The sequence below is a fragment of the Pan paniscus genome, chromosome 14 (assembly GCF_029289425.2).
Source record: "Pan paniscus chromosome 14, NHGRI_mPanPan1-v2.0_pri, whole genome shotgun sequence".
NCBI classification, from domain to species: domain Eukaryota; kingdom Metazoa; phylum Chordata; class Mammalia; order Primates; family Hominidae; genus Pan; species Pan paniscus.
In genome coordinates, this window is record NC_073263.2 from 31754505 (window position 1) to 31771159 (window position 16655).

General features: G+C 38.6%; 1 protein-coding gene across 4 annotated transcripts in view; it reads left to right on the forward strand.

The window, feature by feature from the left end:
* The window catches only part of FRY (FRY microtubule binding protein), a 448961-nt gene that overhangs the window by 343067 nt on the left and 89239 nt on the right, over positions 1-16655 (forward strand). For all 4 annotated transcript variants that reach the window (XM_055096587.2, XM_055096586.2, XM_034936539.3 and 1 more), the window contains 3 exons: positions 3658-3812; positions 11484-11583; positions 11899-12070. In XM_055096587.2, coding sequence (XP_054952562.1) covers positions 3658-3812; positions 11484-11583; positions 11899-12070 — 427 coding nt within the window. The remainder of the gene's footprint in view (positions 1-3657; positions 3813-11483; positions 11584-11898; positions 12071-16655) is intronic.

Consider the following 16655-nt stretch of genomic DNA (forward strand, 5'->3'; position numbering starts at 1 on the left):
TGCCATATGAAAGGTCAAAATTAAAAATCAATTATATTTCAGTACAGCAACGATGGGGAGCTGGAAAAATAAATTTTTAATTATGCCACTTATAATGGCATTTTAAAATTAGGAATTAACATTGGAATTAACATTAAACACTTAGGAATAAACCTAACAAAAATGTGCAAGGCCTCATACATAGAAATATATAAGGCATTAGTGAGAAAAATTAAACATCTAATAAATGGAAGAATATACCATGCTATTGAATAGGAAGATTCACTATTGTAAAGAAGTCAGTTCTCCTCCAGAATGATTTATGGAGACAATGCAATTCCAGTCAAAATCCGGGCAGGATATTTGTGACAACTGAAAGTTCCTTTCAAGACCAGAAATAGCTAAGATAACTTTGAACACTATAATCAAAGTGAGAGGATTCACTTCAGCAAAAACCAATACTTACTATAAACGTATGGTCATTAAAACACTGAACTATTGACCAAGAAAAAGTATATATACCAATGGAGTAGAATAGGGAGGCCAGAAAATTACCCATGTATTATGTATATGCATACATGGTTTATTTCAAAGATGGCACTGCAGAGCTATGAGAAAAATGGTTTTTTTCCAATAAGTAATTTGGGGTCAATTGGATAGCCTTACTAAAGGAAAGAAAGAAAAAGAAATTTGATCCTTTCCTCACACTTTACAAAAATTCATTGCAGGTGGATTGTAGATCTAAATGTAACAGCTAAAATAATAGTCTCTAGAAAATAATCCAGAAGAATATCTTCATCCCTGGGGTTACAGTAAGATTTCTTGAGCAGAATGCAAAAATTACTAACCCTAAGGAAGAGCTATTAACTTTTATTCACCAAAAGACACCATTAAGAGTGTGAACAGGCTAGCCATAAAGTGAGAGATGTCTATAACACACAGCAGAGGGTTCTTATCTAGAATATATAAAGGACCCCTACAAATAAATAAGATAAATACAGACTCAATAGAAAAATGAGCAAGAAACTTAAGCAGTTCACCGAAGAGGTTATCTAACTGACCAGTAAACATAAGAAAACATTCTCAAGCTCATTAATAATCATGTATTTTAGTCCATTCAGGCAGCTATAACAAAATATCATAGACTAGTGGCTTATCAACAACAGAAATTTATTTCTCACAGTTTTGGAGGCCAAGAAGTCCAAGGTTAAGGTGCTGGCAGATTTATGTCTGGTGAGGGCCTTCTTCCTGGTTCATAGGCAGCAGTCTTTTTGCTGTGTCCTCACTTGACATAAGAGACAAGGGAACTCTCTGGGGTCTTTCTTATGAGAGCACTAATCTCATTCACAGGGCTCCCCACCTCATGACCTAATCACCTCCTAAAGGCCCCACCTCCAAATACCACCACCTTGGGGGTTAAGATTTAAATATGAATTGGAGGTTGGGGGGATACAAACATTCAGTCTATAGCATGAGGGAAATGCAAATAAAAGCCACAGGAGGCAAAATTATATACCATATAATTCCATTTATATAGACCTCAAAAACTGCCCATACTAACGAGTAGTGCTAGAAGTCAAGATAGTGGTTTCTCTTGGGTAGGAAAGACAGGCTGGTGTTTAAGAGAGTGCCCAGGGGAGGGTTCAGTGGTGCTGGTAATATTCTGGTTTTTGACCTGGTGGTGATCATAGGAGGGTGTTAAAATGACTCATGATATACATGGGAATTGTATACTATTTCTGTGTATTTTATACCTCAATATAAGTTTCTAAAGTACAATAAAAGCTTGATTCTTCTCTCAAGTCTAACTTTTTAATGACTTTTTTTGTTTTGTTTGTTTGTATGTTTTGTTTTGTTTTTGAGACGGAGTCTCGCTCTGTCCCCCCGGCTGGAGTGCAGTGGCACGATCTCGGCTCACTGCAACCTCCACCTCCCGGGTTCATGCCATTCTCCCGCCTCAGCCTCCCGAGTAGCTGGGACTACAGGCGCCCGCCACCACGCCTGGCTAATTTTTTGTATTTTTAGCAGAGACATGTTATTTTAAGTCATTTGCAATAATATCATCAGCTTTTATCTGCTGCTAATTACTTAAAGCCAGTTGGGGGAAACTAGGTTGAAGATGTTTGACCATCCAGTTAGAGTATCACTCCCACCTAGGCCCAAACCCTGTAAGTAAAAAAACATGGAGAAGCCAGAATCTTGCCTTTTCCACCTGGTTTCAACTGGCAAGAAGAGTGAACAACTTTAAGAAGAGGCACCAGAATGTTACTTTTTGTTTTTTTTTTTTTGAGACAGAGCCTCACTCCATTGCCCCAGCTGGAGTGCAGTAACACCATCTCAGCTCACTGCAACCTCTGCCTCCCGGGTTCAAGTGATTCTCGTGCCTCAGCCTCCCCAGTAGCTGGGATTACAGGCGCACACCACCATGTCCAGCTAATTTTGTATTTTTAATGGAGATAGGGTTTCACCACATTGGCCAGGCTGGTCTCAAACTCCTGACCTCAAGTGATGCGCCTGCCTGGGCCTCTCAAAGTGCTGGGATTACAGGTGTGAGCCACCACTCTGGGCCAGAATGTTACTTTCTGAGAAGAAAGTAACATATGTAGCCTCTAGGCACCAGGCTTCTCCTGGACAAATGTGCATATCACTGACCATCTAGTATTTGAGAGTAGCTTCAGGCATCTTCGATTCAGCATCCTATTAATTCTATCCAGTATGATTTTTTAATTTAAAAACTTTGATTAAAAAGAGTCTACTGAGACTGTATTTCTTTTTGAAAGATAGGCCACTAGGCTTCACAAAGTATGTTTAGTAACCAATCCTCATAATCATATTTCCTCTGATTTTTTCCTTAAGAGACTTTGTAGTAGGAATAGACATTGATACACAAGTATACTTCACATCTGCCACTATAATTATCACTATTCCTACTGGCATCAAAATGTTTAGGTGAGTGGCCACTCTGCATGCACGGTGGTAACATCAAATGATCCCCCACAATACTCTGAGCTAATACATAGAGGATACCCTTTTGTATATTGGATTTTTTAAACCAAATACGTGTATTTTTCAGAAATATTTTAAATGCAAAAAAAATTGCCAATAAAGTCTTCGTCCTTTTTTTTTTTTTTTTTTTTTTGAGACCTAGTCTCACTCTGTCACCCAGGCTGGAGTGCAATGGCACGATCTCAGCTCACTGCAACCTCTGCCTCCCAGGTTTAAGTGATTCTCCTGCCTCAGCCTCCTGAGTAGCTGGGACTACAGGCACCCACCACCACGCCCAGCTAATTTTTTCTATTTTTTAGTAGAGACAGGGTTTCACCATGTTGGCCAGGCTGGTCTCGAACTCCTGACCTCAGGTAATCCACCCACCTCAGCCTCCCAAAGTGCTGGGATTCCAGGCGTGAGCCACCGCGTGCAGCCACTCCTTTTCAGAGGTAAAAATTGAGAATAGGTGGACCCTATGTAACAGACTTACATGATCAAATTTAATGTATACATTTCAGTTTTCAGTTGCGACATTATACTCTTGAAGAATATGTGACATAAAAACCAAAATGAAAGCTTGGTCTTCCCTTTCATTTTACTCAGTTTATATTGACTAAGCTTTATCTGTATCTTTCTCTAGAACATTCTTTCATCAAATGGGAATAATATTGCTTTGCTCCATGTATTCAGGTTCATCAACTTGGCTGCGAAGTTGTTGTCTTGCTACTGGAACTTAATCCTGACCAAATAAATCTTTTTAACTGGGCAATTGACCGATGCTACACAGGTTCCTACCAACTTGCATCTGGCTGCTTCAAAGCCATAGCAACTGTGTGTGGAAGCAGGTACGAATTTTTATAAGCAGTGATGAGTGGCAAGTATGTTTAGGGTTACTTTTTGTGATATGAATGACGGAGAGCTGTTTTGCAACTATATGAGCAAAGTAAGTTCTATGAGAATATAAAATGTTCTGTATGTCCCCAGCAGGTAAACTACTCCCTGTAAGGTTGCAGTTCCATTGGTTTTTCTCATTTTATCAGGAAATGATTTGTTGTTATAGTACCTTTCTTTTTGATTGCCTGGAAATTCACAGTCAGGTATTACAGCAGGATTTGAAAATGACAAAGAAGATACATTATAGGAATTAAAGGAATGTCTAGAAATGTTTATAACGAGGGTGAACTATAGCCCATCAGCCATCTTTACAAAAGACCAAACCCAGGAAGTGGCCTAAAATTTTTAAACTCACTTTATCCAAAACTTCAGAAAGGAAAAAAAGAAAAGAAAATGTGATACCAAAGGTTCTATAGATTACACTTTTAAAACCATTGCCTTTGTTATATAAATTAGTTATTCAGTGTAGCCATTCAGCATGATTTATGTGCTGAAATAAGTTCATAGCTACCATGAAAGGGTTAATAAAGGTTCTCCAAGTTGCATAAGCTATTCCCAAGAAAGAGCTTATGTATCAGAAAAATTGAGGGAAACCAGCTCGTTTATTTTTGAAAATATTCATATAGAGTGTCAATTTTCCTTTTTAATTAAATGTTGCACTTTAAATAGCTATCTTGAGCTACCAGATCAAGAGAATAAAAGTGAATTAGTTTTAAATTCCAATCTCTTAGAGGTCTAAGTTAGTAAAAGCAGTATTTTGGAAGACATCTACTTTCAATAAACCTAAAATGAACATGCTATTTAGAGAGACAAGTTTCTCCTTAAAATTTTTATCTTTCTTTTATAAAGATAGTAGATAACATTTCATATCTAAAGGTTTCAGCAGTAGAGTTTTTATTATAGATTTTAATATCCATAAAAGTTAGAGCAAATGAATATAACCTAAACTGCCTGATTTTCCATCAAGTTTTATTTCCCGTTATAAGCATTACTAAAAAATATACTTTAGGACATTACCAAAGGAACATTGTTACAAAAATCTCTTTGTCCATAGTGCTTTTTTTTAAATTTTCAGATATTTCAACATTCTAAAAATAAAGTTTTGTTCACATGACCCTTTGATTTTAAAAAATATATTTAGAATCTATGGCTTGGGCTTCTTTCTTTGACAAAAATAAGTTTCACCTCTTCGCTGCCCTTCTCCCAGTGAACTTGGCTTGAACTATCCTAATCAAATTTATTGCATTGCATGGACATCTCACAAAACATTACACTGCATTTCTCTGAATAAATCTAGGTATTTTTCCTTAGGGAGCACAAATAAGTGCTTAATAAATTTAACAACATAGTCTCAATTTCAATAATATCTCTAGTCACAAAAATATTAGGTCATAAAACCTGCTATGTTCCAAGTATTTTTTAAGGCATCATTGTACACTATCTTGGTTTCTTAGACAAATATTGCATATCTGTTTGCATTCATGACACTCATCTATTCTGAAGGAAGGGCAGAGGGCAGGAGAATACAATAGCTTGAACCCAACTGTCCAGATAGTGACCAGCATTTCTGCCATTTCTCAACACAGGGCATGTTCAGAATTTAAAATTTCAGCTGTTGCCTAAATTTGCTCTTTCCACATAAATTCTCAGCCTGTGTAGTCTAGACAGGCCTCCAGAGAGGCTTGAGCAGTCATTGTGCTTGAGTTTGCAGTACTTTTTTACAAAACCAATTGTGATATTTTCAGCTCTTGCTTGATTTGTCTTCTGTAAGTTTGCTTCTAAAAAGCAACTGAAGACCTTATGAAATATGTTTCTGAAAAGTCATATGCAAACTGAATTTTATTTTAAGTTTCTCAAACAAGTTATCTACACAGTAACTCCTACAAGTCATTTTCTAAAGCAAAGAATTCTTGTAAGATAAATAATGATCTCCTTTGCAAATAGGAATGATTATATCCTGGATTTATTTGTAGAGGAATATGACAGTTTATAAGTACACTTATTTATTAAGAAACCACTCATAATTGACTTTAAAATACCTAAAGGATTAAATTTTTTTAAATGTTCTTGTTGATTTAAATTTTCTACTTTAGCTTTAGAAAAGAGGATTTGCCATTTTTGCATAATTAATGTATCAGTGTTCATTAGCTGTGGCAATGGGGAAAAATGGTTCTCTACATCCTTCATTTTGGTTACTTTTCCAGCAGTAAAGGACTGTGTGTGAGTGTGAGAGTGTGTGTGTGTGTGTGTGTGAACTTACTGTTCACACAGCATGTGCTGTGAACTTACTGTTCTCTAGTCAAAACTCTACAGCTATGCCATGCTATGACTCTGCTGATATTAGGAGATAGAAAGTCAGAACAGAACTTGAATAGGACCAAAGGAAATGAGGATAAAGATAGAAAGTGATGGTAGAACTGGCAGTATTAATTTTGCAAAATTTTTCATAAAACATGTTAATATATTTGATTAAAAGCTATTAGATACAGCTCACTACTATAATTTAGTACAAAAAATTGCTTACTTGTTAGGCAGCTTTAGTTCAAATAACTATTTGGCTTCTGTGTGTGTCCTAATTAATTTTTCCCCCACTCCAAATGAGATTAGAATAAGATAGATAAGGAAATTGAGAAAGAAACTAAATGACTTTCCAAGGTTATAAATCAAGGTAAATTGTGTATTAAGAGTATAGGCCGTTTCCAATCACTAGCTTAACGCACCAGAATTCTCCTCACATTTTAATTAAATACTTAAGAATTTCATTATTTTTACTTTTACCTTCCAACACACTTTTAAAACGTGTTTAATAGATATTTTAGAATTGTATGTAAGAACAAAGTGCAAAGTGTTGATTTTTAAATAATTTTGTTGGATTTATTTTCGGTGGTGGTTTTTGTTGGCATTGTTTGTATGTTTGTTTTTCTTTAAGTTAACATTCTGTAAATCTTCCTAATTTAAGTCAGGCCTAGCAAACTTGAATTCTTAAAAGTAAATGCCTATTTCTTCAGGGAATATTATCCATCTATCAACAAGGAAGACAGGCAAAGCTTATGATTCATAAATCCCAATCACACTCCCTAACTGATGATAAATAGCCCTATTTGGTTATGTCAGCCATCTGGAGTATTTCAGGAGAGCAGAGTTGGGAATCTGGGCTCCAGAAACATACCATCTTGGGTTCAAATCCTCACTCCACCTCTAATCAAGAAGCTGTGTGTTCTTGAACAAGTTACTGCAGATGCCTACCCACTAGTAAAATAGGGCTGATGATAGGGTTAGAGTAATGATTAAACAAAAACAACCTCTTGGCCTAAGGCCTAACAAATGGTAAATACCCCATAAATAATGTTATTCAATAGTTGTTGGAGGAGAACAGCTGTGAAGTAATCCCCTCAATTAACCAGTAAAATCTTTCTCTTCAGGATACCTCAGAGCCATCTTGGCTTTGTCACATAGTACTAGGTAAGCCAGAGTAGCGGACATTTCCCAAAGTCTTCAACATCTCCTCTCTTCTAGATAGTTCTATTTCTTGTTTACTTTTTGAGTCATATCTACCTCCCATATTTATTTTATCATTTGATTTTTATTTGGTATGATCACAGCTGTCTTTATCTTTTACCCTTGCTCTGCCTATGCTGAATAATTAAATATTGAAAGGTATAAGATTCCATTTCTCAGCCTGTTTTCAACATCTAAGTACAGATAATTTACTTGTACTCTTTTGCTTATTTGAAATCTCTCTCATTGTTTCCTCCTCTGGGTTTCTTTCATTTTCTGGATCTGTTATTCCTTTCAGTGTTGTTGCTTATGAATTTAATAGCTCATTCTTCAACAACAAAATAAATGCTCTGATAACAAGGTCAAGTGCATGGCCCTGCCTAGTAAGAGGGAGGCTTTGACTGCCCCTTTCCTGCCTTTAAATCTCCAGCGATCCAGCAATATATTTGGCTCATATATATGTATATTTGTATATATATAAATGTATTAGTGTTAGATTCCAGTGTCAGAAGACAGAGACATAGGTAAAGCATCTCTGCTACTATAACACTCAGAAGGGAGTTTCCTTTCTACTTTTATAGGCAGAAAGGTCTGTTCCAAGATACGGCAATTTGTAACAATTCCAAACTTCACTGGCTATGAAATGCACTATTGTGGGCTGTCTAGGAGACTGAGAGCATTGTAGGTAAGAGCTTGAATTCTTTGAAGTCAGACTTATCTAGAAGTCTGGGCTCCACCACTTCTACATGACCTGAAGCAAGTACTTTTCTCTAGGCTTTGCATGCTTGTTGTGAAGATTAAATAACAAATCTAAGTAAAGGTCTTGGCACAGTACCTGGCACAAAGTAAGCACATAATAACATCAATGTCACCCATCATTCAACATCATTCTTGCACTCATCATCATCACCACCATCATCTGGTGGTAGTTCCCCAATTTTTCATCAGACCCACCAAACTTAGACTGTGTTTATTTAAAAATACAAGTTACAGAAAAATAAACATTTTGGAGTAAAAATTAATAAATCTATTTTGGATGGCAATATATCAGTATGTACCAAAATTTTAAGTGTGCCCTTTGACCCTGCATGACCTCTCTATGAATTTTTTCTAAAGAAAGGCCAGCACATTTGGTGTTTGTGGCACTATAATAATGAAAAAGTGAAAACAGTCTAAATATCTATCAATGCATGTCAAAAGTTGGATTTCCCAGGAAATAGACTGAGATGGATATTTGAACGCAGGACATTTATTAGGGTGGGCCCTTGGGGTCAACATCTATGGAGAAATGAAGGAATTAGGACTGGGAAGAGAAAAGAAACCTCAGTCATTCCCACTGGGGCTGCTGCTGGGGAACAGATATGACCTTGACCTAGGCAAACCTCTGGCTGAAGGTAGTTCCCAGAGAAGGCTTCAGATCAAGGATTCAGCTGGAGGATTGAGTGCCTCCATCCTGAAAGAAGGATCTAGGTGGCATACCACAGTACGCATTACAAGAGTAGTTGTTTATGATATGTTCCTAAAATGGAATATGTGGCAGCTATTAGGAAGACTGAAGTGAGCCTTATAGTTCAGTGAAAAAGCAGATCATCAAACAGTACAGACAGGTGGTGTAATCACATTTATGTTTAAAACCCTGTGCATTGAAGGAGTATTTTGATGCAAATGTCTGTATATAGACTTGGAAGACAGCTGAAATATCAAAATGTTGACAGTAATTGCCTCTTGGATAAGATTAACAATTGGGAGAATGAAAGGACATGAGATACTTCTACATTTTATTCTATTCACCTACCTGCAAGCAACACCAACTTGCAGCCCTGTGAGTGAACCATCTTCAGGGCGGACCCTCTAGCCCTATGTGTTGCTTGAATCTTTTAGAAGAAAAATATATTGATGTCATAAAAATTAATATTTGAGTAATGTTAAAAGTAGAAAAACTTTTTCATGTGTATAATTTCTCACTGAACTTAATGTAAAATGGGATGTATTCATAGTAGGACATGCCTTTCTAGAAAGGTGATTGTCTCATTCTGTTTTCTGTTGCCTATAACAGAATACCTGGAACTGGATAATTTATAGAGAAAGAAATTTATTCCTTGCAGTTATAGAGACTAAGTCCACAGTCAAGGGGCCTCATCTGGTGACGGCCTTCTTGCTGATGGGGACTCTCTACAGAGTCCTGAGGTGGCTCAGGGCTTCACATGGCAGGAGAGTTGAACATGCTAGCTTCTCTTCCTCCTCTTATAAAGCTACTGGCCCCACTCCTATGATATGTATCAATCCATTAATCCATGAATAGATTAATCCATTCATGAGGGCAGTCTCATGACCCAGTCACCACTTAAAGGCCCCCGTTCTCAATACTGCCACAATGGGGATTAAATTTCAGCATGAGTTCTGGTGGGGCAAACATTCAAACCAAAGCAGTGATTGTTCTAAAACAGAACTTCTTAGATAATGTAATTATGTGGAATCAAAAAAAAGATTCCCAAGGAAAAACAACTAATATGTTTTTTCACCTTCAAACTATCTTTTTCTTCCTGAAGTTTGTTTGAAAATAAATAGTAGTAACTCACCTTCTACATATAAACCGTTTAATAGTTCAACTCAACCAGGTGCAGTTGTTCACACCTGTAATCCCAACACTTTGGAAGGCCAAGTCGGGAGGATCACCTGAGCCCAGGAGGTGAAGATAGCAGTGAGCCATGCTCATGCCACTGCACTCCAGCCTGGGCAACAGTGAGACCTTGTCTCAAAAATAAAAAAGAGAAAAGAAAAGAAAAAGTTCAACTCACCAGGAGTTTTCTACTTATGACTTCTTTTCCACTATAATCTAAGAAAATACATATGGTGAGAAGATATCATCTTTAAATAGGATTACATAGCAAGAAAAAAATGGATTTAATCTCTCTATTCTATATGGTTATACTGCCAATTGCCACATAATCTATTCTGTGTTCCTCTCCCCCCATCCCACACATGCTATCAGTTACCAAATCCTGATGATTTTATCTCCTTAGTGTTCCTCAGATCTCTCCCTTCCCGCTGTCTCTACTGTTTCTGCCCTAATTCCAGCCCTCATCAGTTCCCATTTGCATTCTTGTAATAGCTTCCACTCTTGGCCCCATACAATCCATTCTCCACACAGCAGCCAGAGTGATTCTTCAAAAGTGAATGCCATTGCCTCCCTCCCCAGGGCAAATCCTGTAGTGCTTCTCTGAAACTTTAGGGTGAAGTCCATAGGCTGGTCATCTTCTGAACCCACCTACTGGCCTAGCCTCGCTTCCTTCTGTTCCTCTACTTATTTTATTCAGTCTACTACACAAAAATTCTTCCCTTTTACAATAGATATCTTGCTGTTTCATTCTTGTAATCTTTCAAAATGCTGTCCTCTCTATCTGGAACACTCCTGTACTACCCCTTCTGTGACCTGGCTAATGTCACCTGGTGCTTCAAGACCCATTTTACTTGTTTCCTCTTCAGAAAAGACTTCTCTACCCCCCATCTAATGTAGGTGTCCCTCATCAGGATTCTCGTAGCATGCTGTGGATGTTCCAACAACACTCATCAGAACTAGACTGTACAGGTTGTCTCCATGACTAAACTGTAAGCCCTCCTTAAGGACTGGGACCAGCCTTGCTATCTTTGTATCATTGGTACTTTGTATGTTGTTCCTGTATGTTGTTCCTTTATTAAGTTGTTTGGCACTTAATAAATTTAGAAGAATCAAATGAAAATATTAATTTGGTGAGCTATTGAGAAATTTAGTACATGTATCCTTTTCTGTCTTTTTCACTTGTTGGTTTGCATTAAAGTCCGTTTGCATCAGATAGACTTTTGTGTTCTTTTATCCTGGTGTCCCAGTATTTATGCATCAGATAGACTTTTGTGTTCTTTTATCCTGGTGTCCCAGTATTTAATTTTAAACCAAAATAAAGTCATTTTCCTTTATCTACTGATAAATAGCAAAAGAAGGAAGCAAAAAAATGGCCAGGTGGGGGTAAGAATGTCACTAATAAGTGACCGAGGTCAGCATGCCAGCTAGAATTTTAAGAGGTAACAATATAGCCACTCTGTCTTATAAACCATGCTTTTTTTGTTTTGTTCTGTTGTGTTTTTAGGAACTATCCCTTCGACATAGTGACATTGTTAAACCTTGTTCTATTCAAGGCCTCTGACACCAACAGAGAGATTTATGAAATCTCCATGCAGCTCATGCAGGCACGTATCATTTACTGGCATAGAAAATATCCATCCTTGAGTACAGAAAATAGAAATGGTAGTTGATTACCTAATTGCTGTTTATTGATAGGCCTTTGTTTATTTCTGCATATCATTTGTGGCTATGAAGAGTGAGAAAGCAACTATATAATCTTTTGTAAACATACTAATTAAACTGATGTTTTACCTTTAATTCTATTTTTAAATGGGAATTAATTAATTTTGTTACTTCTAACCTTTGTTAAATACAAATGCTCATGAGATATCCAGCTAATGCTTTTCATACTACTTTTTTACTTTCCTACATCTTTATAGATCCTTGAAGCAAAGCTTTTTGTATACTCAAAGAAAGTCGCTGAGCAAAGACCGGGAAGTATTCTCTATGGAACACACGGCCCGCTGCCACCCCTCTACAGCGTGTCACTCGCCCTCTTGTCATGTGAGCTAGCCAGGATGTACCCTGAGCTCACACTCCCCCTCTTCTCAGGTACCAGGCAATAGTCAATAATGACATATGTGATCATTTCTAATAATGACGTATGTGATCATTTCTAATAATGACATATGTGATCATTTCTTTGCTCTAAGTAATTTTTCTTTTTAAATTCTAGTTTAATTTTAGAGTTGTGACCAGGCACGATGCCACGCATTCCTGTAATCCCAGCACTTTGGGAGGCCAAGGCAGGCAGATCACTTGAATCAGGAGTTTGAGACCAGCCTGGCCAACATGGTGAAACCCTGTCACTACTAAAAATACAAAAATTAGCCAGGTCTGGTGGCGTGTGCCTGTGATCCCAGCTACTTAGGAGGCTAGGCAGGAGAATCGCTTGAACCCAGGAGGCAGAGGTTGCAGTGAGCCAAGATTGCGCCACCGTACCCCAACCTGGGCAACAGAGTGAGACTCTGTCTCAAAAAAAAAAAAAAAAATCTTAGAGTGATAATTAGTGATGCTAAGTTTGTAGGTCAGAATTACTGTGGGCTAGATCCAGTTACATATGAAAGTAAATTCTATAATTGTTAAATGAAAAAAATTTCTTTATCTAAAGCAGTGTAGGCATAAACATACATATGACAAATGCAAGGTGCTTAGATTAATAATACTAACTTCTGCATACATTATATATATAAATTTCCCAAAGAAACTAATATCCCACAAAAGCTAAATATGAACAGTGTAATTTATAACACATATAATTGCTGCAAGTTGTTTGGTGGTTGTGATAGTGGTGGTGTTTTGTAGCTTGTATTTTGCTACATATATAAGTTGTTGAAAGTTTGAATTTTTGCATATTCTTTACAATCTTCATAAATAGTTTTTGTGAATTTGGCTTTGCATAGTGGATGGATTGCCACATGGAGGATAAACTGCACTTAGGTAATGCAGAATTGCTAAAAAATTGCATTTGTCAGGCCGGGCGTGGTGGCTCACACCCGTAATCCCAACACTGGAGACCGAGGAGGGCTAATCACCTGAGGTCAGGAGTTTGAGACCAGCCTGGCTAACATGGTGAAACCCCATCTCTACAAAAAAGACAAAAATTAGCTGGGCATGGTGGCCCACGCCTCTAGTCCCAGCTACTCAGGAGGCTGAGGTAGGAGAATCACTTGAACCCGGGAGGCAGCCATTGCAGTGAGCCGAGATCATGCCATTCCACTCCAGCCTAGGCAACAGAGTGAGACTCTGTCTCAAAAAAAAAAAAAAAAAAAATGCATTTGTCACCTAACTTCTTGCCTAAGCTTACGTAGCACTTTGCCAAGAGACAGACTTTGGCCTCTTGAATTCATCCTGTTTTTCCATCTCTATCACCACCTCACCACTGCTTTGTCCAGACCTTCCTCAGTCCTTCCCTGCCTCTGCATTACCTAACTACAGTTTATCTTCCATGTGGCAGTCCGTCCACTATGCAAAGCCAAATATGTCCAGCACTTCTTAACTCAAACTTCTCTGCCCAATTGTCCTAAAAATAGCTGATAACAGCCTACATTTTGTGAGTGGATAGTAGGTACCAGCCTCCATGCTAGGTACTTTATGTGCATTGCATTCATCACTTAATATTTATAAACCCTGGTATAGTACAGTGGTTAGAACAGAGGCTTGGGGGTCAGGCAACCTTTCACTAGTTGTTTGACTGTGGGCAAGTCACAGAACCTCTAAATTACATTCCTTATCTGTAATAGTCATGACTACCCCATAGGATGTGAAGATTAAAGTGATCTAATGAAAACCAAGCAGCTGGCCCAGTCCTGGCATGGAATTATCACAACTACCACCACCACCATCATCATTGTTTTACAGATGAGAAACTAAGGTTTAGAGATGTTAAATAATTTGCTCAAGACCATATAGCTAGGAAGCAACCAAGTCAGAATTAAATCTAGATCTGTATTCCTCCAAAGCCATTGCTATAAAATTAGAACTCAGCCAAGGGGTGGGGGAAAAAAAGCTCCTTTTCTAAACTTGCTTTCTACCTTTTCATTCAAGAATCCTCTACTCCAGTCCTACTGAATATTTGACCAACATTCCAGGTCCTCTTGTAAATCTTTGCTTCTGTACATGCTGTTGAATGGCCCTCACCCCTTCTTCCTAACTTCAACTTTCCAGAAGATCTAACTTAACATCCACCTCAACTGTGCAGACCTCTCCACATACCTGAGGCAGAGTTAGTCACTTCTTTGTGTAATACCAGAAACAGTGGAGAGACCCAATAAAAGCCCTTTTAGTAAATTAATTCTCTTCTTGCAAAACTAAAATTTATTTTTATGCACTTCACCCAAGATTTGAGTGCTGCCTACATGCTAGGCACTGTGCTTGGGTTTCAGAAATACAGAGGGAAATAAAAGTCTCTCCCATCAAAGGTTCATAGTCTAGCAGAAAAGATAGATATGCAATCAAGCCAAGCACAGTGGCTTATGCCTGTATCCCAGCACCCTGGGAGGCTGAGGCAGGTGGATCACTTGAGGCCAGGAGTTCGAGACCAGCCTGGCCAACATGGCGAAACCCTGTCTCTACTAAAAATACAAAAATTAGCTGGGCATGGTGGCACATGCCTGTAGTCCCAGCTACTAGGAGGCTGAGGCACAAAAATTACTTGAACCCAAGAAGCGGAGGTTGCAGTGAGCCGAGATTGTGCTACTGCACTCCAGCCTGAGCGACAGAGCGAGACTCTGTCTCAAAAAAAAAAAAAAAAAAAAGGTGTGCGATCAAATAATTTTGATACAGTATAGCAAATGCAATTTTTTAAAAAAGAAAAATGCTCAATGTATTAGACAGTAGCTGAAGGACTAATCAATTATTGGGCCAGGAATATCAGAAAAGAATTCCCAGAGAGAAATTGATGTCTAAGCTGTAGTTTGAAAGGAGTAGAAATTTGCATAGCAGACAAGTAGTTGATAGACATTACAGAGCAAGAGACCATTGCATATGCATCAGCTTAGAGTTATAAACTAGCATGATGTAATTGGGGGATTATATAGAGGTCAGTTTAGGTAACATAACGTGCAGGAACAGGAAAAGCTAGAGATGGTCGTGGGCAGATGCAGAGGCCAAAATCATTATCTTGGAAGGCCTTGTGTACACTACAAGGTTTGTAGGCCAGCAATCTTCCATATGTGCTTTTTGAATCCCCCTTCAGAGGTCTGTAAACAGAGAGAGCATCCAAGCAAGCTGCTGGGGTTTTGAAAGCCACTGATGAGTTGCAAATGAGAAGAGGGAGTATCAAGATTAGAATGCATTTTTAAAAGCCTGGTTGCAGTATGGAGGGTGGATTAGTGAACATCCAGTCTGGAGAGAGGAGGATAGTTAAGAAACGACGGCAATAGTCCAAGGAGGAAATAATAAATGATAAGGGCCTGAACAAAGACAGCCCAATGAGACTGGAGAGGAGAAACCAGAGCGAAAAGCTGCCAAGCAAAGGCACAGAAGAGAATGCCTACCGTGATATCAGGGAGGTCAGTGATGATAACCCTCCTAGAAACCCAATACAGAGAGAGGGGAAGGTTTGGTGCAAGGCAGAGATCAGGAGCCCAGCCCAGGATGTTGAGTGTATGCCTCTGCTGGACTTCCTCCTGTATGGATGAGCCTGAACTGAGGGAGGTCAGTGCTAGCAATTCACAGAAGGATGGAAGGGATTAGAGCCACAGGCATGAATGAGATCAGGAATGGAGAGAGCACAGAGTGGAAGAAAGGGCCTGGACACCCCCACTTTTGCAGACTGGTCCGAGGAAGAGCAGAAGGGTGAGAAGGAATGGAGGGAGAACACTCAGGAGAAGGGTTTCATGGAAACATAAAGGAAAAAGAGATTTAGAAGGAGAGAGTGAGCAGTGCACAGCCTCCGATGCAGTAGAGAGATCCCAGAAGAGAAGACCTGAACATGACTCTCTTGAGTTTCGAGATTCATTGGTAACTGTCAGTAGTTTCTGCAGGGAGGTAGTGGCAGAAGCCAGATCACAGTGGCCTGGCTGAGAAAGAATGTAGAAAGAGAGGCTGGCCCTCCAGTGGGGTGCAGAGTCAGAGGAGGAGTTTTAAGGATGAGTGATATTGGAGCATGTTTATTAGCTGAGAGGGAGATGCTAGTAAAGTGGGAGTGGTTCACAATTCAGGAGAGAGGAAACAGTCCAGCAGGTTTAACCAGATCAGAGGCTCCTATGAGTTGCAAGCAGGTTCAACCTACATTTCCTTGAAGAATTACCTTTTGGCAGTTTTGGCTTAGGGGAAATTACTTTTTAAAAATAACACAGAAAAATTAGGAGGTTATAATAGATTCCAAACACTTGTTTTTAATATAAACCCTGTGGTGAAATTTTTATTGCCTGTAATTTCAAGTGACCTAATTATTGTAAACGGCCAGACAAATTGTTCAGGTCCACTGAACAAGAGCATCCCACTGATGTGGTCTCACATTTTATTTAAAATATTTCTGGAGCAGTGAACTGAGGGCTATTTGCATGTCTTTGGCATTTTTCTTTTCTTGTTCCCTTTTAAAAAGGAACTACCCTTGACTGTCCAGGAGCTACCTGGGTGCTTGGGATACCTCAGGCAGACATCCCTACCCTCTTGGTGCTGATATCTGTCA